This window comes from Eubalaena glacialis, chromosome 16 (genome assembly GCF_028564815.1).
Source record: "Eubalaena glacialis isolate mEubGla1 chromosome 16, mEubGla1.1.hap2.+ XY, whole genome shotgun sequence".
NCBI classification, from domain to species: Eukaryota; Metazoa; Chordata; class Mammalia; order Artiodactyla; family Balaenidae; genus Eubalaena; species Eubalaena glacialis.
This window is the reverse complement of record NC_083731.1, coordinates 82,663,914-82,690,653: the sequence shown is the minus strand read 5'-3', so window position 1 is coordinate 82,690,653 and position 26,740 is coordinate 82,663,914. Positions and strand designations below refer to the sequence as shown.

Here is a 26,740-nt window from a genome sequence, read left to right as displayed (position 1 = left end):
CCTGGTGAGGGGCACTTTTTCTCCCTTCAAGAACAGGGCTGTCTCCATATGGGGGTCCCACCTTACTTAGGTTCTCAGATTCCTCTTAATCCAGGTGCAATGGGTATGAGAATAGAGAAGGCATATCTGCCTCTTAAAAAATCCCAGCCATAAATGATACATCACTTTCTCTCACATTCTATTGCCGAGTTCATGACTCTGGGTGAAAAGGAAGCTGGGAAATGCCTTAGTCCAGTAGCCGCTTCCCAGTAACTTTACACTGTGGACAGAGAAGCACAGATTTGGAGGAGGTGGGGCAGAATGCCTTGGAGACAGACAGATTTGAGTTTAGATTCTGAAACTACCACAAACTGGACGACCTCGGGTGAAGTACTCAGTCCTTCTGAACTAAGTTACTTAATTCTTTGAGACATTGGTTTACTCTTCTGCAATATGGGAGAAAGGGTTGTCTTGTAGATTAGTCGTGTTCATAAAAGATAATTTATGAACTGTGCTCACCGCAGAGTAGTTTTACCTGGTAAGATTCTTTTTTTTTTTTTTTTTTAATTTATTTTTGGCTGTGTTGTGTCTTCGTTGCTGCGCACGGGCTTTCTCTAGTTACGGCGAGCTGGGGCTACTCTTCGTTGTGGTGCACAGGTTTCTCATTGTGGTGGCTTCTCTTGTTGTGGAGCACGGGCTCTAGGTGCACGGGCTTCAGCAGTTGTGGCACGTGGGCTCAGTAGTTGTGGCGCACGGGCTTAGCTGCTCCTCGGCATATGCGATCTTCCCAGACCAGGGATCCAACCCGTGTCCCCTGCCTTGGCAGGCGGATTCTTAACCACTGCACCACCAAGGAAGTCCCTTACCTGGTAAGATTCTTTTGAGTCAAAGGGACAAAAATCTAACTCAAACAGTTTAAGCTGAAAAGGGAGAATTTGAAGGATTCAGTGCACTATTGCTGGTTTAAAGACAGAGGAGGCAACAGGATGAGGGATGTAGGTGTGTAAGAAGCTGAGAGAGAGAGGCCAACAACCAGCAAACAGACAGGAACCCATCCCTCCAAACACAAGCAAGAGGGTTCAAGACGGCAGCACAGGAATATCCTGAACTCATGTCCTCCCACAGGCACAAACCTACAACTGCAAATGGAATAATTCCTTCAGAAAGAGATCTGAAAACCGGATGAACAGAGCCTCGCGAGAAAAGGTAAAAGGACAGCATTGGACGCGTGGGAGAGACAGAGATACGGGCTCACCAGGGAAAACCACACCCCAGCTGCACCATTGGGAGGGACCCCAAAGAGGTGGAGCTTTCCCCTGAGGAGTGAGGGATTCGAGCTCCACATCAGGCACCCCAGCCCCCAGATCCTGCATAGGAGAGATAAGCCCCCAAATCACCCGGCTTTGAAAACCAATGGAGAATAAACCCAGGGAAACTATAGAACTGCAGGCAACAAAAACCCCGCTCTTAAAAGGCTCATGCACGGACTCACCCAACCTGAAAACCAGCACAAAAACACCAGGTTGAAAAGTGTATGTTTCATAGGTGAAGGGCACCCATTTACTACTCTTCAAGTGTCTGCTGAAGAAGCAGGAGTCATTTGGGATGCTTCCTGGGGATAGAGTCACTGGCAGGAGACATTTACGTGACCTCAGGCTTCCTTGCTAATGCCAGTGCTGGTGGGCACCATTTTGGAATTCTCCATGTGACCCAGTAGCGCCAATGGGTACGTCCCACTGACAGCCCCACCCACCCTGCATCCTGGCAGCCTCTCACAGCCAGCTGAATGATACCAGCCCACCAGCACTCCAAGGCAGCCACAGCCCCATGACAACAGGAGGGCACACATAGCCCACGTAGGGGACACCCCTTAAGCACCTGGCTCTAGTGGCCAGGCAGGATTGCACTTCTGAGCCCCACAGGACAGCTCCTAAATAAGACCATGCCTTCAAGACTGGGAGAGATAGCTAATTCTTAGTACATATATATATATATATATATATATATATATATATATATATATATATACTTAATACGTAGTAACAAACACAGAGAATTAGGCAAAATGAGGAGACAAAGAAATATGTTCCAATTGAAAGAATGAGACAAAACCTCAGAAAAGATGTTCAGCATCACTAATTATTAGAGAAAGGCAAATCAAAACCACAATGAGATATCACTTCACACCTGTTGAAATGACTATTATCAAAAGGACAAGAAATAACACATGCTGGAGAGGATGTGGAGAAAAGGGAACCCTTGCACACCGTTGGTGGGACTGTAAATTGGTGCAGCCACTGTGGAGAATGGTATAGAGACCCCTCACAAAAACTAAGAATAGAACTACCATATGACACAGCTATTCCACTTCTGGGTATTTATCCAAAAATCATGAAAAAACTAATTCAAAGAGATATATGCACCCCTTTGTTCATTGCAGCATTATTTACAATAGCCAAGACATGGAAACAACATAAGTGTCCACTGATGAATGGATAAAGAAGATGTGACACACACACACACACACACACACACACTCACACACAAAATGGACTACTACTCTGCCATAAAAAATAACAAAATCCTGCCATTTTTGATAACATGGATGGATGCAGAGGGTGTTATGCTAAGTGAAATAAGTCAGGTGGAGAAAGACGAATACCATATGATTTCACTCATATGTGGAATCTAAAAAAAATGAAACAAAACAAACAAAATAAAACAAAAGCAAACTCATAGACACAGAGAACAGATTAGTGGTTACCAGAGGGGAAGGAGGTTGGGAGGTGGGTGAAATGCACGAAGGGTCAACTGTATGGTGATGGATGGCAATTAGGCTTGGGCTGGTGATCACTCTGTAGTGTACACAGATGTCAAATTGTAATACTATATACCTGAAACTTATATAACGAAAAGGGGGGAGAAATTATTGGTTATTGAAACCAGATCCTAGGACAGATGGACTCATGGGCAGCTGAGCTGACAGATGGCACTGTGGTTCCCATGCTGTATGCCTGCACTTTGCATTTCTGCTCCTTGGTTCACATTGGTCTCATCAACACCTACTGCTGAATGGCTTTCTCCTTCCAAATGGCCAGGACCCATCCAAGCCCACAGCCTGAACTCACATCCCAACTCTGCTCTTACTAGCAGCTCCAGCCAGAAAAACCTAAAGGAAGGACACAGACTGACCAGGCTCAGATCCTTTGTCCAGTGCTTACAGCCAGAGAAGCCGTTCTCTTAACAGAAGACAGGAGGGTGCTGGAGAGACACTAGCTACATCCGGGGTGCTTAATTTATTGTAGCTGTTTTTATTTAGGGGACATCACTATGAAGAGCTTCTCCCTACCTTTTCCTTTCACTGACCTTGTCAGGGTCCCTCTATAGCATCCCAACTGAGATCACTCTTCCCAGGCTCCAGAATTCCCTCTGTCCTCCCCTCATCAAAACCCTCTTTCTCTCAGTAATGTTAGCTCATGAACTGAGAAGAAATTAACATGTAAGTGGATTCCCATTGTGGTTCAAGTGACTGATAAGAAGGATGTGTGTTACCTTTCTACCCAGAAAGAAGAGAATCTTCAAACAAATCAATTCTCCAGATTGGGGCCAGGGGGTGGGGATGCCCCTTGAACAAGCAGCCTTCAGGGTCACTCTTTCCATGGGATTATTTTACTTTGATCACTACTGTCACCCCCATGCTGACTTCCTAGGATATATTGCTCCCTCTTCTATGCCATGATCTAAAATCACAGATTAAAAGGTAGGCTGGAACACTCAAAATGACTGTGTTAACTCCTGGGGAGAACTAGAGGAAAATCAACAGTATAAATACAAGAATTAAGAGTCTGACTTAAGGGGTAAAGTCTTCAAATCTCACAATAGCTGATTTGCTTCCTAGAGTCTCAAAGGAAGAAGGAAGAAGCCCCACCCAAGCACACCCCACCCAGTTCAATCTTTAAATTTTCCTGTGTGCTCTGGAGGCAGATGGGCCAGAGGTTGACTCCTAGGTTAGTTATTTACTAGCTCTGTAAACTTGGCTGAGTCACTTAACCGCACTGTAATTCGGTGAATAATGCCTCCCTCCCAAAGTTGATTTAAGAGCCCATCAGTTTGCTAGGGCTGCTGTAACAAAGTATCACAGAATGTGTGGCTTAAAAAACAGAAATGTGTCGTCTCCCAGTTCTGGAGGCTGGAAGTCTGAAATCAAGGTATCAGCAGGGTTGGTTCTTTCTGAGTGCTGTGAGGGAGAATCTGTTCCATGCCTCTCACCTAACGTCTGGTGATTTGCTACAACCTTTGGCCTTCCTTGGCTTGTAGAAGCATCACCCTAATCTCTGCCTTCATCTTCACATGCTGTTCTCCCTGTGTATGTGTCTGTCTCCAAATTTCCCTTTCTTATAAGGAAACCGGTTATACTAGATTAGGGGCCACCTATATGAGTCACCTTAACTAATTACATTTGCAATAACCTTATTTCCAAATAAGGCCACATTCTAAAGTACTGGGGGTTATTCAACATACACATTTTGGGAGGACAAAATTCAACCCATAACAAAGAGTAAAATATACAGCCTTTAACACAACGCCGGGCACATGTTCACTCACTAACCGAGGCTGCCTTTGTGATGATCATGATCTTCCCATTTTTACACTTGACCCATCCCCTTTTCCCCAGGGATGCAGCCATCCCTTGCAGCTCTCATCAGATCACAGTATCTTAAGATCCCACAAGAACCATGGCATGGCTTGTGTGCCAATTAAAATAAATGATTAACAATAATATTATTATTCTAACCATATTTATACCATTTTCTAGCACTCTATCTTTTATTAAATTTTCAGATTCCTTAAAACAATTCTATAAGGTAAGTACTATGATTCTTCTTCCCATTTTACGGACGAAGAAACTGAGGGAAAGCGAGTGTAGTAATTTGCCCAAGGCCACACAAGCCATTAGGCAGTAGAGCTGGGATTCCAACCCAGGCAGGGGGCTTATGCTCTCAACCAATAGCCGCCCTGAGGTTTGTAGCCCGTGTCCTCCAGTGGCGGGCTTTGAGGACCTGTAGTAAGAAATGGGAGCATAGCTGGGGGACAGCAGTAGCTCCGAGCCCCAGGTCAGACCCATGCTGTGAGCCCCCGCTGTGGAAGCTGGGTCCATGGGAAGAGAAGCCATCTCCTCCTGGGGGAGTAAAGCACAGTTCTGGGGTGTCTTGGCCGCAGAGTCCCTGGCGCTCGGGCAGCTTTGGCCTGGCAGCGGGGTTCAGGAACTTGGTGCCCACTTCGTGCTTCCTTTACAAACAACAGAGGAGAAGAAACCCCTTTTACGACTTTTCATTTGGTTGAGGCGGGAGCGGGGCAGTGTTTAAACCTCCCTCAAGCCCAACCAGACCCCCCCAACAGGTGACGGCTTTGGAAACCCAGCAAAGCAGGCTGTTCAAGAGCTCCCATCTCTTCTCCTCTCTTCCTCCTCAGATCTGGGATCTGGAGACCAAGAGCTGCTTGTTTACTGCCTGCTCCAAAGCCAGCGGTGCTCGGGGCCAGCCCGGGGCCTGCCTCTATCTCCCCCGCCCCAGAGCCCTGTGTGTGGCCACTGACACCGTCGCCCTCGTGCACCTGAGGCTGAGGTAGGCCCTGAGCGCTCAGCTCTCCAGAAGGTCCTGCAGAGCCCAGGGCAGCTGTAGTCGACCTTCTACTTGATGATCCACAGCTAAGGTCTCTGTGTGAGCCCTGGGCTGTACGCCCCACATCCTGTCTCACAGTGTCTATCTGGCGAGCTCTCTTTAGCATTCCCACTAATTGCTCTGCCACCACCTCCCTATATTATCCAAAAGTCTGGAGTCTACCCCTTGAGCCCTCTTCCACCCGCCAGCCCTCCCCCGGTAGGAAACTGTCCTAGAAGCCCCGGGGTCTGCTTATTCAGTCCGAAGGCGTCAGCCTACTTGCAGTCCCACGGCTGCAGGGGTGCTCGCATCCAAGACCCCATCCCCCAAGCAGGGCAGCCGCCCAGGGACACACAGGGGCGCTGCCAGGCCATCACTACAGCCAGGCCCGGAGGCAGGCTCTTCACTCAAGATGCCAAAGCAGCCAGCTGAAAGACGGGAACATCAGTCAATCAAACTGCTCTCTGTTCTACATGATATCACTGTGTAGAACAAACAGCCTGTTGGATTGATTTTCTTTCTTTCTTTCTTTCTTTTTTTTTTTTTGGACCCAAGTGTCTGAAATTCCACCTCATGGCAAAAGCAGCCTCATTCCTAGCGCCAGCGCTTAGGTGCCAGATACTGTCTGCCGGTCCCCGCTCTGTCACTCGGGAGCTTGTGGTCTTGACCAAGTGAGCTGACCCTTCTCAGCCTCCTGCTGTTTCCTCATCTGTGAAGTGGGCAGACTGTGGTCCCAAAAGTTCTAATCGTCCTCACGCCAAGTCCCGTTCTTCCTTGAAGAGGATTCGCCCACACCAAGAATCTTCTGGCACTAAGGCTAAGGTTTCAGAGCCCCCAGATGTCTATTAGTGGCCCGGGCTTATGGCTGACCGTCGCAGGGCACTACAGAGAGCGAAGGCTGGCCACCAACATTCGGTTAGTCAGTGTCTACTGCATGCCAGCCTCCTCCGGACATTTTACATCCTTTCTCACACTTCCTCCTCACAAAATTTCTATAAAGGATTCCATTTTACAGATGAGGAAATGAGTTCGAAGGGTTTGGGTGGCTTCAGTCCAAGGGCTGTCCATTCTGTGTGCTGACCTCCCAGACGTGGCTCAGGAGGCAAAGTCCAAGGGCACAGGTGGGTCCTTTGCACCTGGGTACCCATAGGAGGCATGCTGCAGGGCCCCCCGGGACCTGGCCTGGCCTTGTCCCTGCTGTGAGGGAGAAGCACTGCCATTCATTCAGAATGGGATGATATGGTTTGTGTCGGTATGGGGGAAGATGGACATTAATAGGGAAGAAGGTCCACTCGGCAATCTCACGAAATCACACTCCTCCTACCCCGACAAGGGGACGTGGTATCAGTTTTCACGGTTAGTGGCTACTCTTCATTGCACGCCCATTATGTTATGTGAGGTTCTGTGCTCAGGACATTACATCAGCCCTCCCTATCCATGGGTTCTGCATCAGCACATTCAACCAACCATGGATGGAAAAAAATTTTTTTTTAATTCCAGAAGTTTCCAAAAAGCTGAAGTTGAATTTGCCACATACCGGCAACTATATACGTAGCATTTAAATTGTATTGGATATTATAAGTAATCTGGAGATGTATATGAAAGGATGTGCATAGGTTATATGCAAATACTATGCCATTTTATATAAGGGACTTGAGCATCCGTGGATTTTGGTATTCTAGGGGGTCCTCAAACCAATCCCCCATAGATATGGAGGTACCGCTGTATATATGTTTTCTCATCTAATCCTCAAAACAATGCTTTAAAGTAGATACCATTATCCCCATTTAACAGATAAGAAAATTACAGTTTTGAGCAGCTAAGTGACTTGCCCAAGGTCACAGACCCATCATTTGAACTCAAGACTACCCTCTTAACTATTCTTTAATAAAGCAATCGATGCCTCATCCTGGGTATGCGTGTCACATACTAAGTTCGGGTTTTCATTCTCTCTCTCCCCCCGCCCCCCTCTCTGTTTTTCACGAGCAAGATCTCCCCTCGAGCCTCACCCAGTGGTTTCCCACAAAGAGCCCGTGGTGTGCTGCCAGTACAACCCCACCTTCAGTGGGGATGATCGGGGACATCACAGCCCAGATACGTCCTCTTCATGTGCACACTCACTTGAGCTGCACTCCCAGTGACACTCGACTGTCTTTGCATCTGTTCTTGTCTAGCTTCTGCTCCAGAGATTAGTGGTTAAATACCAAAAGAAGTAGATCAAAAATTTTTTGTGATGACTCAGTCTCAATTCATCTCAAAGAAGGTGGGTTCCTGCATAGTTTGGGTTCAAACTTGTAAAGAAGCATTTATTCTCCAAATTTATCAGAGTCACCTCTGAGTCCAAGGAAGCCAACCTCTTCACCTTCTCAGCATCCTGCACATTCCTGCCCCTGGCTCTGTGCAACCTTTTCTCATCTCCACCCCAGAATTTCCTGCTTCCTCCTCTTTTCCTACACACACCTGAGCAATCCTTCAAGGTCCAACTCAAGTCCTATCTCTGCCAGGAAACGCTTGCCTTCACTGCCCTGACTCATGCAGGCACCTCCCTCTTCCTGATCACCCACAGTTAGTGCCTCCCATGGCTGCTGGGGTGTGTTCTCACCTGCCCTGCTCTGTTTCACCTGTGTGAGCCTCGCCTCTAAACAATTTCTGCAGGCACTTGAGAGCAGGGATCAGAGCATCTATGTTTCCCTCTTCTTTCCTTCTTGATCTCTCAAAACCGTTCTTATTCTTTAAGGCACAACTCAGATACCAGCTCCTCTAAGAAACCATCCTAGATCCCCTCCCACACCCAGGCAGAATGAATGGCTCCGTTAGCATCTTGGCTCCTAATTCCATGGTAACACAGTCTGTCTCCCTCAATAGCATTATTTTGATATGCACGTCTCCCCCAGTGGTGGGTGGTAGGCAGGTGTTGAATTGAGATATAAACACCCTCACAGCTATTACTGTATTAGGCACATGCTGGTAATAAACTCTCCAATACTTACTGAATTAAATTATTGATTTGAGTGTTCGCTCACCTTGCAAATCTGTTGCTGTGTGAAATCTTTGGATCATCATCATGCCCCCCGTCACAATTCATGACATCTAAACCACATTACACTTGATATTTGTGGAGGAGAGAATATAGCCCAAGATCTTGATGAAGCCTGAATTTATGAATACCACTATACCACACTGTGTTCATTCAGTTGTATAAGCAGAGTGCTAGGGACCACCAACTTTGCCTCTGAAAATCCTTGTAAACTGTACAATGAAAATTAATAAATGCTCAATTAAATGTTTACAGCACATTACTTATGAGCTGCAACTTAACACACACATAGTTATATGTAATACCAAAGTTTATAAGAATAACAATTTTTTATCAACTGAGCTTAAAACTATATTCTTTAAATTGTTTTAAAATTTACTAGCAAAATTCTATTATATTTAATTGGGGACATGGTTGCATTTTAATATATTTAAATGGATGGGAATCTCCAAAAGGAAGAACAACATGGGGCAGTGAAATTCTTTTTTTTTTTTTAATATTTATTTATTTATTTGGCCGCGCCGTGTCTTAGTTGCGGCATGCGGGATCTAGTTTCCTGACCAGGGATAGAACCCAGGCCCCCTGCTTTGGGAGCGCGGAGTCTTAACCACTGGACCACCAGGGAAGTCCCCGGGACAGTGAAATTCTTAAAGGAGCCCTGCTATGGCATGAAATTCCCTCCACAAAATGCAAGTGAGGTAGGTATACCTGAAAAGTATACATAGCACCTTTAGACTTTTCTTGATTCTGTAAATAGAACCCTAAAGTCATTTTCAGAGAGGTTTCCCTTGCTCACTTCAGTCTTCAATCTTTTCACTTCCGTTACCAGCAGTAGCAGGTGGCTTTCTTGGGGAAATCAAAAAAAAAAAAGCTGTGTTTAATCACATAGCAGCAAGGCAGGTCCTCCCTTGGGTGTTGATCCTGCCCAGCTCATGCTGTCTGCTCATTCGTCCACGCCATCAGGTACTTAAATCAATTCGGGATCTCAACCATATCACAAATCACTGCATGTTGTGGAACTTCGGGATATTTGCAAAGATTGAAACCACTAAAGTAAAGTAAAGTCAAGATTAAAACCACTAAAGTAACACTAAGGGTTTATTGAAATATTCAGAAGAACAGATGAATGCCCCTGAGCTGTACACACCCCTGGGAACCCTGGCCTTATAGAAGGACAGAGGAAAGGAAGCAGAGTATACCCTACTGATCTCAGCAACTTGCAATCAACAACAGTGCTGTCAGGTTTTTGGCTTGGAGACCCAGAAGTTTCTCTAATGTCAATGGGGCAGCCTTTTTTACAAGGTGGCAGGCTAGAAGGACCATTCAATAGTCCTGAGAAAGAGTGCTGTCCTCAAGTGTTTCTCCTCTGACACTGTCACTGCCTCTGGGTGCAGGATCCAGAAAGCCTGCCCCAGAGGAGGTCCTTCCTGGGGGGGTGGGGGGCACTTACCCCAACCAGTCATGACAGATGCTACTCACCTCCCTTTAAAGATGATTCTCATTCAAAAGCTGCTCAAAGGTTGGAGCTAAAAGAAAGTAACTACAAGACTGGAACGAGTTGGACTGAGTGATGTCTTAAAGCTGAGGGTTTAAATATCCTCCCCAGAAAATGGGTCATCTATCCATTCAGCTTTGCTTTGGTGGTCAATAAATTTTGCTGCTCAGAATTCAATCCCCACCTATCTTCTCTGAGTCTAGGTGGCCAGGAGATTTTCATCCAATATTTCTAAATTTTCTAATCTTCTCAGAGAGTGCTGTAGACTGAATGGTGTTCCCCCCAAATTCATGTGTTGAAGTCCTAACGCCCAGTACCTCAGAATGTGTCTGTATTTGGAGATGGAGCCTTTAAAGAGGTCATCAACTTGAAATGAAGCTGTTAGGGTGGACCCTAATCCAGTCTGACTGGTGTTCTTATAACCAGAGGAAATGTAGACACATAAAGAGATGCTGGGTTGCACAGGCACAGAGGAAAGAGCTTGTGAGGACACGGTGAGAAGGCGGCCATCCACAAGCCAAGGAGAGATGCCTCAGAAGAGACCAAACCCTTGATCTCTTGATCGTGGACTTCCAGCCTCCAGAACTGTGAGAAAATAAATGTCTGTTGTTTGAGCTCCCCAGTCTATGGTATTTTCTGATGGCAGCCCTAGCTAATGAATACACTCAGGTAACCAACTTGTATTGAAAGTACAGAAACTTTTGGGGTAAACTTTCATCTTTCATATCTATGACACTAGACCTCTAAATGCAAATTCTCTTTAATTTGATAGCCAGTGTCTCCAGGCTGCTTTTTCCAACTTCCTGATACAGGTGGTGAAAGTATGGGACTTTGAAACAGGAATACTGTACCCAATTCCGACATGTGGAGGTTTTTCCCACACCAACAAGCAATTCTCCGACACCAGCTGGTACCCTACAATCCCACTCAATTCTGACTCTATCTACCTGGAGAGAGCATCAGATTCCACAGGGTCAGGGTTCAGTCCTACAAGACACAAGACTCCTGCCACACCATTTGCAAGTCCTGTCCAACTGGCTGTAGATCAGAGGTTCCAACAACGCGCTCCTTGGGTTATATTAATTTTCTAGAGCATCTCACAGAACTTAGAGAAATATTTCACTTACTGGATTATCAGTTTATTATAAAAGGATATAACTCAGGGATAGCCAGATGGAAGAGATGCAGAGGGCAAGGTATGGGAAAAGAGCGAAGAGCTTCCATGGTCTCATCACTCAGGAAATTGCAAGGTTTTAGGTACTCTGAGCCAGAATGTGGACAAAGACCAAATAGATATTTCTTATAAATCACAATCTCACAAAGTACAGGGTATGAAAGCTATCAGGGGCAGAGAGGGCCTCTTTGGGGATCTGCAGGCTGGCCATGTTCCCTCCTCCCCAGCATGCAGGGGCTTCCAGCTGGGTCTCGAATATTCTCACCCCTAATTGAAGATTAACCAGATTGTCAACTGTCCAGCCCTTTAATTTTTTTTCCTTCTTCCTCCCACCTTCTCTTTATGCCGTAGTCCCTCTCTAAATGGGATGAGGAGGTGAAATGCCATCCATAAGCATCTCTGTGGAAAAAAAAAAAATCTTTTTTTATGGCTTAGAGATGGGAAAAGGGATTAAGAGACAGGGGGAGATGAAAATGCTGACTAAAACTACGTTTTAAATCCACCTGTGGCATTTCATGTCCCCTGCTGGCTCTGCTGGATGGTCCTGGATTTCCAAAGTCTTTAAACAGTGTAAGTTCTTTATTCATTTGAAAGTATGCTGTATGTCAGAGCCTAAGCCTAACATCCTCAGATGATTTGAGACATGACTGCCTGAGAGGTCTTGGCGTTGAATTTGTCCTTTGGTATTACAGGTTCCTGGGCTGATGGCTTTTGTTTTAGCTCATGCATCAGCTATGGGTCTTATTACAGAGGTGAAACTATGCAGACCATCCGAGAAGAGCTTGTCAGTTGGCATATGATTTGCTGAAATGCAATCACCCAAACGTCAGGAGTGGATTGCTTTTTATTCCCACTGGCACTAGGGGAATTTGCTTTGACATTTCAAAAATCTACATCACTGATGGGGTGAAGGGTAGGGTTGTAAAATGTGCCAACGTCTCTCTCTGAAATTGTGAGTGTGTTGGCAGCTCATTTTACTGCTTGTACAACATCTCCTGTTTGGCTTTGGATACAGGACACACCATGTGACTTTCGTCACTTCCGGAAGCCATAGCCACATTGGCAGGATGACTTGGTGAGCCCTGGTCCACTGTCTGACTCTCCACCCAAACAGTGACACTTGGTGGGGATGTCCTTCACTCCTGGGGCTCACCCCTGGTCTTCCAGGCCTGCCTAGGGTGGTCACAGCATCTCAAGAGCCTCTGCTGTGGTGGGATTCATGATTGGGGTCCAGGTGGAGCCAGGAGCGCTGAGCTCCAGGCAGCTGCTCCTGCTCCAGGAAGAGTGATGGCCTCTGTTCAGGTTGGGGCGGGAGGCCCAGGAGCAAATCCACACAGCTCTCCTTGAGTTCAGCCTGGAGCCCTGGAGTGCAGGAATGGCAGCCCAGGATGTGATGCGTGTGACTTTCTTCAAAGAAGCGTCCACTTCCTGCTTCTGCTTGGCATGCAAACCCGTATGCATTCACTCTGCCGTCCTTGGGTGGCCAGGGAACCTAGGAGATGACATTCCTGCTGCCCTGTGGCTTCTTAGGGGCCCATAACCAGGGGACTTCTTAGGATTCTTATTAGCCCCCAACTTTCTACAGCTTCCCAGGGTTGAATGATCTCCCTCAAAACTGTCTGGATGTCAAGCCATTAAGACAAGCAGTAAGAAAGGAAGGTCACTGTGCACAACCATTTCCCACCACCCAACCGTACCTTATGCCTCTGTAAATATTCCAAAAGCCACACGTCACTAGAATACAAACTCAATGAAGACAGACCTTGACTGTTTTCTCCATTGTATTCCCAGGATGTAGCTCAGGGCCTGGTTTATAGTAGCTGCCCAACTAATATGCTTCCATTCAACCAGCATGTGTCAAATGTGGGCCCAGCCTGTGCTGTTCACTGAACATGCAGTGACGAGCCAAGTGGGCATCACATGATCCCTGCCTTCATGGAGTTTGCAGATGAGTGATTGTTGAGTGAAAGAACAGAGTTTGCAGAAAATGTCCCCAGGAAAGCCATGGCCATTGCAAGGCCTATGTCATGCAAGAGCCAGTGAAGTGTTAGTTCATTCAAATGTTTTTTCATTCACTTATCAATTCTTTCAACCCCCTATTTATCAAGCACTGACATAGTGCCATCCTTAGTGGGTAGGCACAGAAAATACAAACATGAATAAAATGTGATTCCCGGCCCAGAATCTCACAGACTGGCAAGGAGATAAACTAAGGAAGTAATCATCATACGATGTGACAGATGATATAATAATGTATTAATTAATGTAATAATGTTTTAATAATAATATAAAATGCTGGAGAAACCCAGAGGTGGGAACTACTAACTTTTGCTCTAACATCGTACAGGATATTAAAAGATTACTAGGATTTTTCTGGGAGGCCAAGGTAGGGAAAGGCCGTCTAGATGAGGGGAAAGGAGGAGAGCGTGAGCCAAGTCTGGAAGCCTGAGAAGCATGTTGTTTGGAAAGACTATGAATATTTTGAGGGGCTGGAGCACCAGGTACAGGAGGGAAATGAGGTTGGAAAGCTAAATCAGAGCCTGAAAGCCGTGCCAAGGCATGTAAACTTCATTCCGCAGGCAGTGGGACCAGCGAAGGAGAAGCCCAGACACAAGCGCTCACCAATTTCAGAAGGAGGCAAGATTTGGAGACAGAAGATTGTGGGGAGGAGAGGCCACTGACTTGCTCTTTTCCAACTGTCCTACCCACCGTCTTCCCAGCTGCTTTCAAGCAGAAGGGGCTTCTTAGGTGATCACGGATAGGTCCACAAGGGCCTCTCTGTGGGAAGTCCCTGAGGGCAAGGGAGAAAGAAGATCTTTACAACCCTGGGAGAAGCCAATTCTTTTCACAAGGAAACTGTACCCCAGTGAGAAAGTTGAAAGGATAATGGCCAGGGACTCTTTGAACTCTGCAGCACTGGTCTCAAAACCAAAAACATTTTCATTTCGTTTCGTATCTTTCTTAAGGATCCATATACCTAAATCCTCCTTTCAAGGAGAATAGGCAATTCCAATTCCTAACAGCACTTGTAAGCCACAGTGCGGGGCAGATGGGAGCCCTGGAGGAATTGAGTTGAGGGACTCCACACCCCGGAATTTAGACCTGGGGCTCTTGGGAAGCCAGACCCCCTTGGCCAGTGCTTGGGTTCCATTGTCACATTCCCATCAAGATTTCAGCCCCAAAGAGGGCTCCTTGTGAATAACCTCCTTGCCAGCATTATGGGGAGGTAAGGAAGCTGCTAGGAGTAACACCTCCCTGGGGAAGGTGATAAAACTGGCCCAAGGAGATGCAGCACCTCTCTGGCTGACCTGCAAGCAGACTCCTACCTGGAGGGATGCCCCTGCCCCCCTGGGATGGGCCGGGCCAGGCCACCAGGTTCTGCAAGAGTCCTTAATGAGGGCAGCCACAGGAGGGGCCCCTCTGTCTCCTCTGTCTTAGGCATCCAATGAAGGGAAGTGAGCTGCGGGTGACTGGGGACTGGATTTCTTACTCTGTCCCTCTCTGTTTCTCTCTCTCTCTTTCCCAGAACCACGGGCAAAAGGAGGACATCCTCTGTGTGGCTCAATGCCCGCCTATTCTCCTTGCCACCTCCAGCTACGACGGGGAGATTATCATTTGGAATGTCATCTCAGGGCACATGCACTGCAAGCTAAATACCCCCAGCCCCTCTGATGGCGCAGAAGATAGAGAACGTAGGGGCAGGGCGGCCTCCACAGCCACTCTGCCCAGGCCCGCAGGCTCCGACTCCTGGCATGTTGTCTAAAGGAACCTCAGCTCTGCACTGCTTCCCGGTTATAAGGGATTGGCCTAGTTTCAGGCTTAACTTGTCAGATGGAGATTCCCAGAGCTGGGGGGGAGCTTGAGAGTTCAACTAGCTCAGTCCACATCTCCGGGCACCCGTCCATCAAAGCCCATCTCACATTCACCTGAAACTAACACAACATTGTAAATCAACTATACTCCAATACACTATGGAGAACAGTATGGAGGTTCCTTAAAAAACTAAAAATAGAACCACCATATGACCCAGCAATCCCACTACTGGGCATATACCCTGAGAAAACCATAATTCAAAAAGAGTATGTACAGCAATGTTCATTGCAACACTATTTACGATAGCCAGAACGTGGAAGCAACCTAAGTGTCCATCGACAGATGAATGGATAAAGAAGATGTGGCACATATATACAATGGAATATTACTCAGCCATAAAAAGAAACAAAATTGAGTTATTTGTAGTGAGGTGGATGGACCTAGAGTCTGTCATACAGAGTGAGGTAAGTCAGAAAGAGAAAAACAAATACCGTATGTTAACACATATATATGGAATCTAAAAAAAAAAAAAAAAAAATGTTCTGAAGAACCTAGGGACAGGACAGGAATAAAGACACAGATGTAGAGAATGGACTTCAGGATACGGGGAGGGGAAAGGGTAAGCTGGGACGAAGTGAGAGAGTGGCATGGACATATATACACTACCAAATGTAAAATAGATAGCTAGTGGGAAGCAGCCGCATAGCACAGGGAGATCAGCTCAGTGCTTTGTGACCACCTAGAGGGGTGGGATAGGGAGGGTGGGAGGGAGGCTCCAGAGGGAGGGGACATGGGGATATATGTATACATATAGCTGATTCACTCTGTTGTACAGCAGAAACTAACACAACATTGCAAAGCAATTATACTCCAATAAAGATATTTAAAAAACCCATACTCTAATAAAAATTTTAAAAATAAAAATAAAGAAATAAAATGCTGGGCAAAAAAAAAAAAAGCCCATCTCACAGGCCAGCCCACCACCTCCAGGACCACTTTTCTCACCCACTGCCCCCCTAGAAGACTCTCTCCCCTGCTGAGCCCCTTGGGCTTTGTTGGTACAGCTCTTCCAGCACTGATTTTACTCCTCTACCTTCAAGACCATCCTCCCCGTGCTTCTTTCACCCAGCTAGCTAGCTGGCTCCCCCACCTGGCTCAGACATCATCTCCTGATGGTCACTCATCTGTGTGGTCTCAGGCTTTATGCCACCCTCACCATCAGCCCCCTCTGGTGGCCTCAGGCTCCCAGGTCCTCATATTGCCCATGGCCGCCTCGCCTCCACTGAGGCCTGTCCTTATTAACTTGTACGCTGTATTGCAAAACTTTACCCCACCGTCCCACTGCACTCTTCCCAATTCTTCTGCCCTGGTTCCAGTTCTTCATGGCCCTCTCTCTCTGCTGGTGTGACCATGGGTCCATTCATCCCCTTATTCATTCAAAGAATATTAACGAGCTCCTGCTGTGTGCCAGGCCCAGTGCTAGGTCTTGGGGCTGGTAATCACATCCCTCTCCCTGCAAGTCCTGAGCCATGTGGAAAATACACAGGAGAGGGTCCACTTATCTGTCAGTTTCATTGCTGGTGGTGCTGGATTGGAAAACCGGCGGGGACCCACAGCCAAATGGGCTTCCTACGGCTGCTCTCCCCATGTGCAGTCAAGCCTCATCCTTCCCAAGCGGCTATCAGCAGACACTCATCTGCCGACAGCCAGAGGACCCACTCCTCATATCCATGGGGCCCCAACAGGGGAGACACAGAGCGCTGGGCATTTTTGCATAAAACCGGGGAGTTCCTGCCTCTCCTGAAGCCCAACAGCCAGCCCTTAGAGAGCCATGAGCCCCAGACGACAATCCCTGCTTTAGGCATTTGATGACTTAGTAGCCAAGAAAAAGCTCCCATGACTCATTGGATCAGAAAATATCTTTGAGCCGCTCCCAAGGGCATAACCCCATGGGAGATGCATAGAGAAGGCTAGAGAGAGACGTGAGGCCTGGTGCTGCCCCCAAGGGGCTCAGGGTCTAAATCCAGAGACAAGATGTTCCTGCCCAACAGGTAAAATAAGGATAAAGCAGCGCAGTCAGCCTGGCTGTGCTTAAAAGACGCTCTGGAGGGCAGTGGTTAGAAGCTGAAACCTCTGGACACCACGAGATTAAAAAGAAATTCTTACCTGTAGATTTATTACCCAGTCTATTCCTATCCCCTTTACTGCATATAAAAAAGACTCTTCTGTGAAGCTCTTTCTGAATGTGACTAAGAGCTTTAAAAATCTTTGGGGAAAAAGTGGTGGCATTTCCTTCTAAAGGTTTATTTTCATTGCATTAAAGTGAAAATTAAGTCACTGGCCAAGAATGCAATGTTGACCTTTCAGCCAGCAGTTCTAATTTAAAACCCTGTTTGCCGCAGCATTTATTGCTTAAAGTTATGTGACCGTTGGGTTTTGAAAAACTCCTCTTTACTCGAAAAATGGGGCCCTAGTTCCCAATTATGCACATTTCAACATTGCAAAAGTTGCACAGATTAGGCGGAGAGATGTGTAAGTTCCCCTAGCCTTCCGGGAAGAGCAGTACTGGCTCAGCTTGAAGGTCAAAACAAAACACGGTGGTCTTTTTCACGAGGGATTTGGCTAGGAGGCTGCCATCTTATTTGGAAAACCATGTGGACAGTTCTTCTCAAGTCATTCTCAGTAGAGAGGAGCTAAGAGAGAAAGGCAATTGTGTGAGCAAAGCTGAATGAGCTGAAAACATATTCCTTCTGCCAGCTTTTCAACACTTTAGCTTCATTCTTCCTTATACATATTGAGAATTATTATGTCTTACCCTATATCCAAAAGAAAGAATTTGAGAGTGAAAGAGAGAGACCAAGAGATTTCAACCAGGCTAAAATCCAGGAAATTAGTCAGCTCACTGGGAGGCTTTTTCTTTTCTTCTTCTTCTTTTCATAAAAAATTATTTATTTATTTATTTATTTTTATTTTTAACTTTTTTTGGCTGTGTTGGGTCTTCGTTGCGGTGTGCGGGCTTCTCATTGTGGCGGCTTCTCTTGTTGCGGAGCACAGGCTCTAGGCGCACGGGCTTCAGTAGTTGTGGCTCGCGGGCTCTAGAGCGCAGGCTCAGTAGTTGTGGCGCACGGGCTTAGCTGCTCTGCAGCATGTGGGATCTTCCCGGACCAGGGCTCCAACCCATGTTCTCTGCATCGGCCACTCAACCACAAAAAAAAAAAAAAAAGACAGAGGTGGCCCCTGTGTTGATGATGCTTCAAGTTCAGCAGGAGGAGTGGAATGTGGGGAAGTAGGGAGATGGGTTTAGAAGTTATTCCAACACTTCAATGTGTTGTGAAGATCAGAGCTTGACGTCTTCCTCTCCCTGGACCTCCCCTGGCCCTGCGCTGCCCAGGGCCCAATTCATCTCTCGAGATCCCAGATCCAAAGCCGCTTCCCCTGAGAAGCCTACTCTGACCCCTCCCTTCTCCACACACAATAACCCCACCCTCTTCCATGCGCCAATACGATCTTGCTCATTTCTCGGGGTAGTTCTTTTTGGTTTGGTTCAGCTCTCTGCTCCCCCAGATTTCCACAGCACTCAGCATGATGCCTAGTCCCTACTAGGGAGGTAACAGACTTGGGGAAAAAAAAAAGGGTGGGGCGGGGAGGAAGGAAGGAATTCTTCATGGTTTTGAGCAAAGTTTTTAACGGTACTAAGTCTCCATTGCCTCATCTGACCCTGGGACAAATAATCCAGTACCATGTGATCTCACATGGTTTTACATCTTGGTAAATGTAAAAAGTGACATAAAGGTTAATTAGTATTATTCCAATCCAGGAATTCCAGGGAGTGGGGACCTCTTGGGAAGTGCCCATCGAGTTCCAGGCAAAGCCCCTGACCGCCCTACCAGCTCTCTCAGCCCCTCCCTCCAGCCCAAACCAAGTTCCCAATCCCTGTCTCTCTGCAAAAGTCTTGGGGTCCTGGGGCAGCCCCGGGGTGCCCTGGGCCACAGGGGCCGTTAGCCTTCACATCAGACCTTACCCCGCATCCAGGCTGGGCTGGCTCTGAACCAGGAAGGCCGCCTGCGCTCCTGTGTGCCCCTCGCCTGCTCCAGCCCAGGTCCAGGGGCAGCTGTGCGACTCCGGGCCCAGGGGCGGCCACAGGAGAGGATGAGAGGAGAGCCGGGAGCTGCATGGGGAGGGCACCCGAAACTCTCTCCTCGTCTCCAGGCCCAGACAGAAGCGTTTCCTGCCTCACCTTCCTGAAGACTCCGGCAGCCAACTTGGAATCAGCCGCCACTCCCCTAATGGTCAACGGACCCCGAGGTGAGAACGGAGCCCACAGGGGCCGTGCAGCATTTCTCTAAGACGCGGCCACTGCAGGCCCGGGTCCCAGGAGGCAGGGTCCCCAGGCATGCAGGACCCCCGTGGAGCTCCCCGGCTGACTAGCCCCGCCTACTCGCCTGCCAGCTGGGGGAGGACTCCCTCCCAGTCAAGTATCCCTGCCCTGCCGCCTCCCCAGAGGCCCCTGATGGTTCCTGGAAGGGCATGGGGCTCACAGGATGTCATTAGTGGGGTTAGATACATATCAAGCATAGCCTGTGAGGGACAGACCGTCCCAGCCCCTACAGGCGGCTGACAGAAGAGCCGAGAATTATGTAATGGGGGTCAGCCGTGGAAGCCAGGCCGCTGAGAGCTAGAAGACGGCTTCTGAGCCCACCTCCGCCACTAACTAGCTCGCTGACGTCACACAGATGACAGGACCTCCCGGCTTCGGTGAAATGTAACGGGTGGGCCAGCGTCCTGCTGCAAAGCGCTAGGGTTTTGTTTTAAATCGCACTGTAAAAGCAGACACCTGTGTAGTTCTGGTTGCAAGAGCAGGCTGGGGCCGTGAGCACGGAGCCCAGGGCATTCGGTTGTCTGTATTCTCCTCGCTAGAGAGGGGGACCCCCTCCTCTGTCTGCTCGCACGCCCAAGGGGGCCCGCCTCCTCCCGCAGCCCGACCCGGCCCAGCCCTGAAGCTTCAGGCCTGTCGGCACCGGGTGCCCTCGGATGCCTCTGTCCACCCTCCACCCTGGGCGTTCCTCGCTTCTGCTTTCCCTGGTGGGAGCACAGGGCCGCCCCCCCTGGGAGAAGAGGAGGATCCCACAGTCTGGAGATTTAGGGAGCTCCCAAGAGGAAGAGGTATGCATGGGGCCCCTACTTCACAGGCTTGCTGTGAACACCCACATGCCAACCAGTCAAGAATTGCGACTGACAGGCCAAAAGGAAGTCCCAGAGAATTCCTTTGACTAGGCAAATTCCACTGTGGGTTTAAAGGAAGTGCTTACACACATACACACACACACACACACACTCACACACACACATACACACACACACACATTAAGTATCACCATAGCACAAACTTCCATACCTTCCCTCCACAGCCCAAGGAAGCCTCCTCTGTCAGGAAGGCTGCCCAGAATAGTGGAGAAGGGAGAAGCTATTGAGCCATTTAATCCAAAACCCACCAAGAGGACCCCCTTCCCCAATATACACCAATTGATGGTTCTAACTGGTCAGATTAAGCCAAGGGACACAGCAGCAGCCCTGGAGTTCTGAGGTTGCAGGGCCTCTGAGCAGAGGCTCCCAGACTCAGCCCCAGGGAGCTCAGGAACCACAAAACGGAAACGCCCAGGGACCCTTCCTCCTGCTTCCCTCCTTCCAGGTTCTGTCACCTTCTGGAGGCTATTCGGCGGGGCCTGTCCCTTTGCAAACTTCACTCCTGGAAGCTGGGCTGTGGATTGGAAATAAGTTCCATGCTTCAGGTTTGGGGTTTTGTTTTGTTTTGTTTTTTGACACTAGCCTATGTGACACAACAGCTGCGCTGGGCTCTAAGCCCTTAGCTTTATTGTCTGTATTTCTACCTTGCTGGAAGTTTAATACAGGCACAGTGACTAGTTCTGTCTCCCATTTATAGTTCTACTATAAATAGAACTATAAACGGAAGACAACATTTCACTTGCCATTGTCTGACACATAAGCTTTACCTGTGATGGACCGTGTGTGTGTGTGTGTGTGTGTGTGTATGTGTGTGATGGACCCTGTGTGTGTGTATGTAACGGGCCCTCTGTGTGTGTGTAATGATCCCTGTGCATGTGTCTTTCAGTCTAGAGACAAAGCCTGGGTCAGCAGCATGGCGGTGAAAACAGGGGATGCCTGTGCCTACATGGCTGACCAGGACGGCTTTGTACACGTCTACGACATCGAGGAGTATGGTCTGCAGGGACCAGAGCCGCAGCCTCCCAAGAGTAGGTAATGAGCTCTCCACGTGAGATACTATGATGAGCACAGCTTCAGTTTTAGTTAAATATTCTGATTGATAAAATTAAATTGTACCAGTGAGGAAGGGGTCTCTTTATAAAACCGTTTAAGAACAGATCAGAGAAGAATATTTTCATGAAAGTATTCAGTGTTGGCAAGGCAACAGGAAAATGGCACTCATACACTCTTGGATGGAAGGTAAATTGGTGTATACTATCTGAAGGGCAAGTTGCCCATGTGCATTAAAGCTTTGAACCAGCAATTCTACTTCTAAGGATTTGGCCTAAAGAAAGAATAGGAAACGTGCACAAAGATTTAGTTATAAGGTTGTGAATCAACATATTGTTTATGAGAGAGAGGAAAATAATAGAGAAACCTAGATGTCCCACATAAGGGGAATTGATTAAATATATGATGGTATAATACACTGGAATATCATTTAGTCATTAAATATGGAAGGTGTATATGAAAATGTATTCACAGGGAAAATATGCATGATAAAATTGTTAAATGAAAAAAAATCAGATCACAAAACAATATTGCAATACGATTCTACCCTTGTTAAAATGAAGTAGTATATGGAAGATGGAAAGTCTGGAAAGATATACATCAAGGATTTAACAAATGTTATCTCTTTATACATGAGGTTATAGATATGTTTTATTTTCTTCTTTTTAGAAATCTGTCTTTTCTAATTTTTCTGGATATATAGTGATTTGGTAATAACAAAAATATGTTTAAAATGTTAAAACTCTTTCATACAATTATAGAAGTGTTCATGTTTAGAAAAAATCTAACAGCGTGAAAGAATGTAAAATGAAAAGCAGTAGTTGTTTCTCTGACCTCCTCTACCACCCTAACCTGCCTTTTCTGCATCCTAGCAACACTGTTAATGAATTTCAACTTCCTTCCAGAAAGCTTCTATAAATGTATATATGCATATACAGGAACACATACACACACACCTACAATACATCATTTTCAGGACTTGTTGTTTTCTTTGTATCTCTTGGCCAGCTTTCCATATAAGCATATTTAGGTCTATTTAGCATATTTAACATTTAACATATTTAAATGGCTATGTAATATTTCATTACATTTCTGTGAAGCCAATTTAGAAGTAAATATTCACATACATCCCCCTGCCGTTTTTTTTCTGTTTTTCTTTTTTGGCCACACAGCACAGCTTGTGGGGTCTTAGTTCCCCAAACCAGGGATGGAACCTGGGCCCTCGACAGTGAAAGCACGGAGTCCTAACCACTGGGCCACCAGGGAATTCCCTCACATACCTCCCTTTATTCACTTTTTCCTGTTCCACCACAGGAGAAGTTTAAATGCTGAAGTATGAGAAATGGGAATTTAGAAGTAAGAGTGATCAGCCTTACGTTGGTCTTTACTCCAAGTACTGGGAACGTAGCTTTCACCAAGCTATTTTAAAAATCATATTTGATTACTTACGTACTCCTGCATGCTTACCAACCCCTAAGTGCTAAAGGAAACCATAGGGTAAGGCCCTTGCACAGGCCCCATTTCATATGTCTTTGGAGCTGGCATGGGGTCTTGCACATAGTAGGTGCTTGACAAACATGTATCAAATTAATGTAGCAAGACCAATGACTTGCTACACCAGTACCTCTCTCCCTGCTGGACGCTCATCCAGATCCGACCCCATCCTGTAGGGACTGTTATACGGCATCTAGCATGAGGGTGGTACCTCTCCCACCATACTCAGGTGTGCTCTTTCCTCTGATTTAGATGTGATGTTCTGGCGGGTCTATATCAGCATGGTGACATTGTGAGTACCATCCGTTTTAGAGCTCAAGAATGTGTAGAAGAGTTCAAATACTTCTCACAGCTTGGATCAAATGGATTCTCTCAGAAGCCCTCCGAATTAGCCAAAGGAGCAGAGCAGTGCTATAATTCTGCTCTTGATGAGAACAGGATGTGTACGCTACCGACACAGAGTAAAGGAAGAGACTGAAGTCTTCATTTTTCTTGTAAATGGATGATTGTTTTCCTTGAATTGATCTGGTATTTTAGGGTAAGTTTTGAAGCTTAGTAAGTTTTAGATTTTTTTCACTGGAGTTAAAAGGAGTCAGTGCTGGAGTGGGACCTGAACCCTGGCAGGAAGTTTCTTTCCAACCTCTTGATCTTCCCCGCATCATCCATAAGATGTTTCCAGTATATCTTGTCTGATGTCTTGGGTCTGGAGTTGGGGAATGTGGAGGGGGAGTGGCATGGTAGGAGACAGGGAGAAGATGCTGCCAAGGATAATTCAGGAGATTAACCTGGCTTCCTTCTATATTCCCACTTTAATTAATGGAGTATTGACATATTGAGCCGATGTCCCTTTCATGCTGGATCAGCCCTGGGGCATCTCTCCTCTCTTTTATCTCATTAGTTTGGAGCTGATAGAAGAAGAAAAGGTTCTGCTGTCATCCTCCCTGGACCGTACCATGCACCTGTGGAGCACAGACGGGGAGTACTTCGGTAAGGACCGTCCTACCTGGCCAGCTGCTCAGTCCCAGTTCAGGGCCTCAGGTGGAGCCTCCATCGGGTCATGGATTCTCTGAGGTCAAGTGTATTAGTCACCTCAGGCTGACATAATAAAATACCTACCATAGACTGGGCAGCTTAAGCCACAGAACTGTATTTCTCACGTGTGTTCTCACGTGTGTGTGTTTCTCATGTGTTCTTGCAGAGGGACTCCTTTTATGGACACCAATTGTTGAGTCCTTATATGGCCCAGGGAGTAGGGGGAGGGGTGGAGAAAAAGAGAGAGAGAGAGAGAGAGAGAGAGAGAGAGAGAGAGGACATGCAAATACTCTGGTGTCCCTCCTTTTAAGAACACTGATCTTATTGGATCAAGGTCCTTCTCTTATGACCTCATTTAACTTTAATTACTTCCATAAAAGCCTGATCTCCAAATACAGTCACACTAGGGTTTAGGGTTTCCACATAAGAATTTGGGGGAGGGGGACAAAATCCAGTGTATACCTTAAAGTCAGTTTACTTTCACAGAAACTATCAAAATCAGAGACATTTAAATTTAGAGAACTCGGCGAGGCTGGAGGCTGTGAATTTGGTACGGAAGCATGTGATCACGTTTTGCTAGGAAAGATTCAGGACTGGGGGAGCTGTGTAATGGGAAAGTTCTGGCCTGAGTGAGCTGGGGTGATGAAATGAACCCGATTTACTGCTCAGAGAGACTCTGTACCTGTTTCAGCAGGTTCTCGTCTCCCTAGCTGATATTTCTTGAAGAAGGTGCCAGAATGATTTTGGATTTATCCTGCAGGTTCTTAGTACATGCTGAGTTGCTTGTGCCCCGATGTGATACATTTTGTAGGAGGCGTTCTGGCTTGAGTCTCCAGGGCCAATGGCCGTGGAATCGTTTCTTATGAAACTACAGGAGCAGAACTGAATTTGATTACGTGGACCTAGCAAGGGTTAAGGAGACCTAGCCAAGCTTCACTCTGATGAGAAGACAGGTAACCTCCCATCCTATGCTTACTATCTATTAATTTATCTCTGTTCTTCCAGGGACCTTTGGGCAGGGTAGCCCCTGGGATGTTTTCACCCCTGTCTCCTGGAGATACCCTGGAGTGCCCTGGGAAGTTCTGACAGATCCCCAGAGCATGCCTGCTCACCCAGCGCTGGAAGGAGATGCTCCTGTCACGCACACAGGAGAAGGGGAGCAAGGCAAAGTGGTGGAGGGCAAGGCCAGTGCTAAGGCCGGTCCTGGCACATCCAGTTCCCCCGGGCTTACTTTGTAGCTTCCAGGCAGATCAGCACGGGTTATAAAGTGCACCCTGAAAGGATCAAGGCATGACCCAGAGAACCAAGTCAACACAGGAATAAAAATATGTCCCAAGATCGTGCTACTGACCAGGGTCAGGGGGTTTCCTGGTCCCTCGGGGGTGGGGAGGGGAGTGGGAGCTGATCTCCCAGCATCACTTGACTTTGTCCTCCTTTTCACCAGCAAAAAGGCTGTTGTCTGTGGCCTTGGAACACAGAGAGACTTGGCATCATGCTCGACCCACTGTCACATCAGAGAGACAGACATGAAAATCCAGCCCACGGCACACGCTCACCGTTAGGAAATACATTTTAACGCTGGGCTTCCTGGCGAGTGAAAGGAAGGAATGGTCGGTTTAATGCCTGAGTCTGTGAAAGTCAATGTCGGGACAAGAGATGTTGAAAGGGCCCTGGTAGAGGCAGTCTTGATTTAGAGCTCAGTGAAGTAGATGGATTTCCAAGAAAGGCTTGCCCTTTAATAAATTGAAAAGAAGGTCATTTCATGAGCTATTGCTCACTGGTTATGTTACAACTCAAAGCAGGACACCTGCTTTGCCAGCAAAATCATGTGTCTTAGATTTTGCCTTGGCAGCCCCTTGGAATACTGACCACACAGTGTATCCTCATCACTGACATCCTCGTGGAGCCCCAGACATGCTCAGAATGGGGAATAAAGGGACCAAGCAAGCATCGGGCAAGACAACCTTCTGTCTTGTCAGGGGTCACTCACATTTCCCCATCTTGTTCTCACAAGGGTTCCCAAGGTTGTAACACGGTGCTTTGGTAGCTCCCAGGAGGCTCAGATGCAGCCACTTGGCGCCATCGGCCTATTTAGAAATATAATCGTTTTTGGTGTGCATTCAATAGAGAGAAAATAAATGAGTTCATTAATTTTGATAGGCCTGCAATTTGGAAAACAAAAGCACAGGGAAAGGTGGGAAGAGAGGAAGGAAGGAGCAAATGGGGAAAATGTGCTGATCTGCCCAAAAGCCCAGATCCAATGCTAGGCTCCACACCAGACCTGGAGAAAAATCAGACTGCGATTCAGATGCAGGAAAGAGGGACCAGAGGGAGGGCGGGATGGAGGGAGGGGGGAGGGGGAGGGGAGGGGGAGGGGAGGAAGGCTACTCCAACACAATCCAAACACCTAACTCATGTGATGTTCGCTCTCCACAGGTAAAAGAGGGTGATGCAACAGACTTCATGAGTGACCTTGATCTTGTGTAGGGAAACCATTAGGTGCTTCCATGTTTGTAATTCTGTCCAACTTGACTCCAAATACCCCAGGAAGCAGTCTGTAAATTCTTTCCAAGAAAAATACACACACACGCAAAGAAACTGAGGAGACCTTATGTAGTGTATCTGGACAGGACTTCCCTGGCGGTCCAGTGGTTAGGACTCTGCGCTTCCACTGCAGGAAGCATGGGTTTGATCCCTGGTCAGGGCACTAAAATCCCACATGCCACGAGGCGCAGCCGAACAAAACAAACAAAACAAACAGA

General features: G+C 47.2%; 1 protein-coding gene across 1 annotated transcript in view; it reads left to right on the top strand.

The window, feature by feature from the left end:
* LOC133076394 (uncharacterized) overlaps positions 1 to 26,465 on the top strand; it is a 45,698-nt gene extending 19,233 nt beyond the window's left edge. Inside the window, 11 exon segments of the mRNA XM_061170931.1 lie at positions 5,452 to 5,603; positions 7,630 to 7,748; positions 12,038 to 12,129; positions 12,361 to 12,420; positions 14,872 to 15,037; positions 19,368 to 19,463; positions 20,848 to 20,918; positions 21,289 to 21,434; positions 23,845 to 23,933; positions 24,984 to 25,174; positions 26,415 to 26,465. Coding sequence (XP_061026914.1) covers positions 5,452 to 5,603; positions 7,630 to 7,748; positions 12,038 to 12,129; positions 12,361 to 12,420; positions 14,872 to 15,037; positions 19,368 to 19,463; positions 20,848 to 20,918; positions 21,289 to 21,434; positions 23,845 to 23,933; positions 24,984 to 25,174; positions 26,415 to 26,465 — 1,233 coding nt within the window.
* Positions 26,466 to 26,740: the final 275 nt, after the last annotated feature.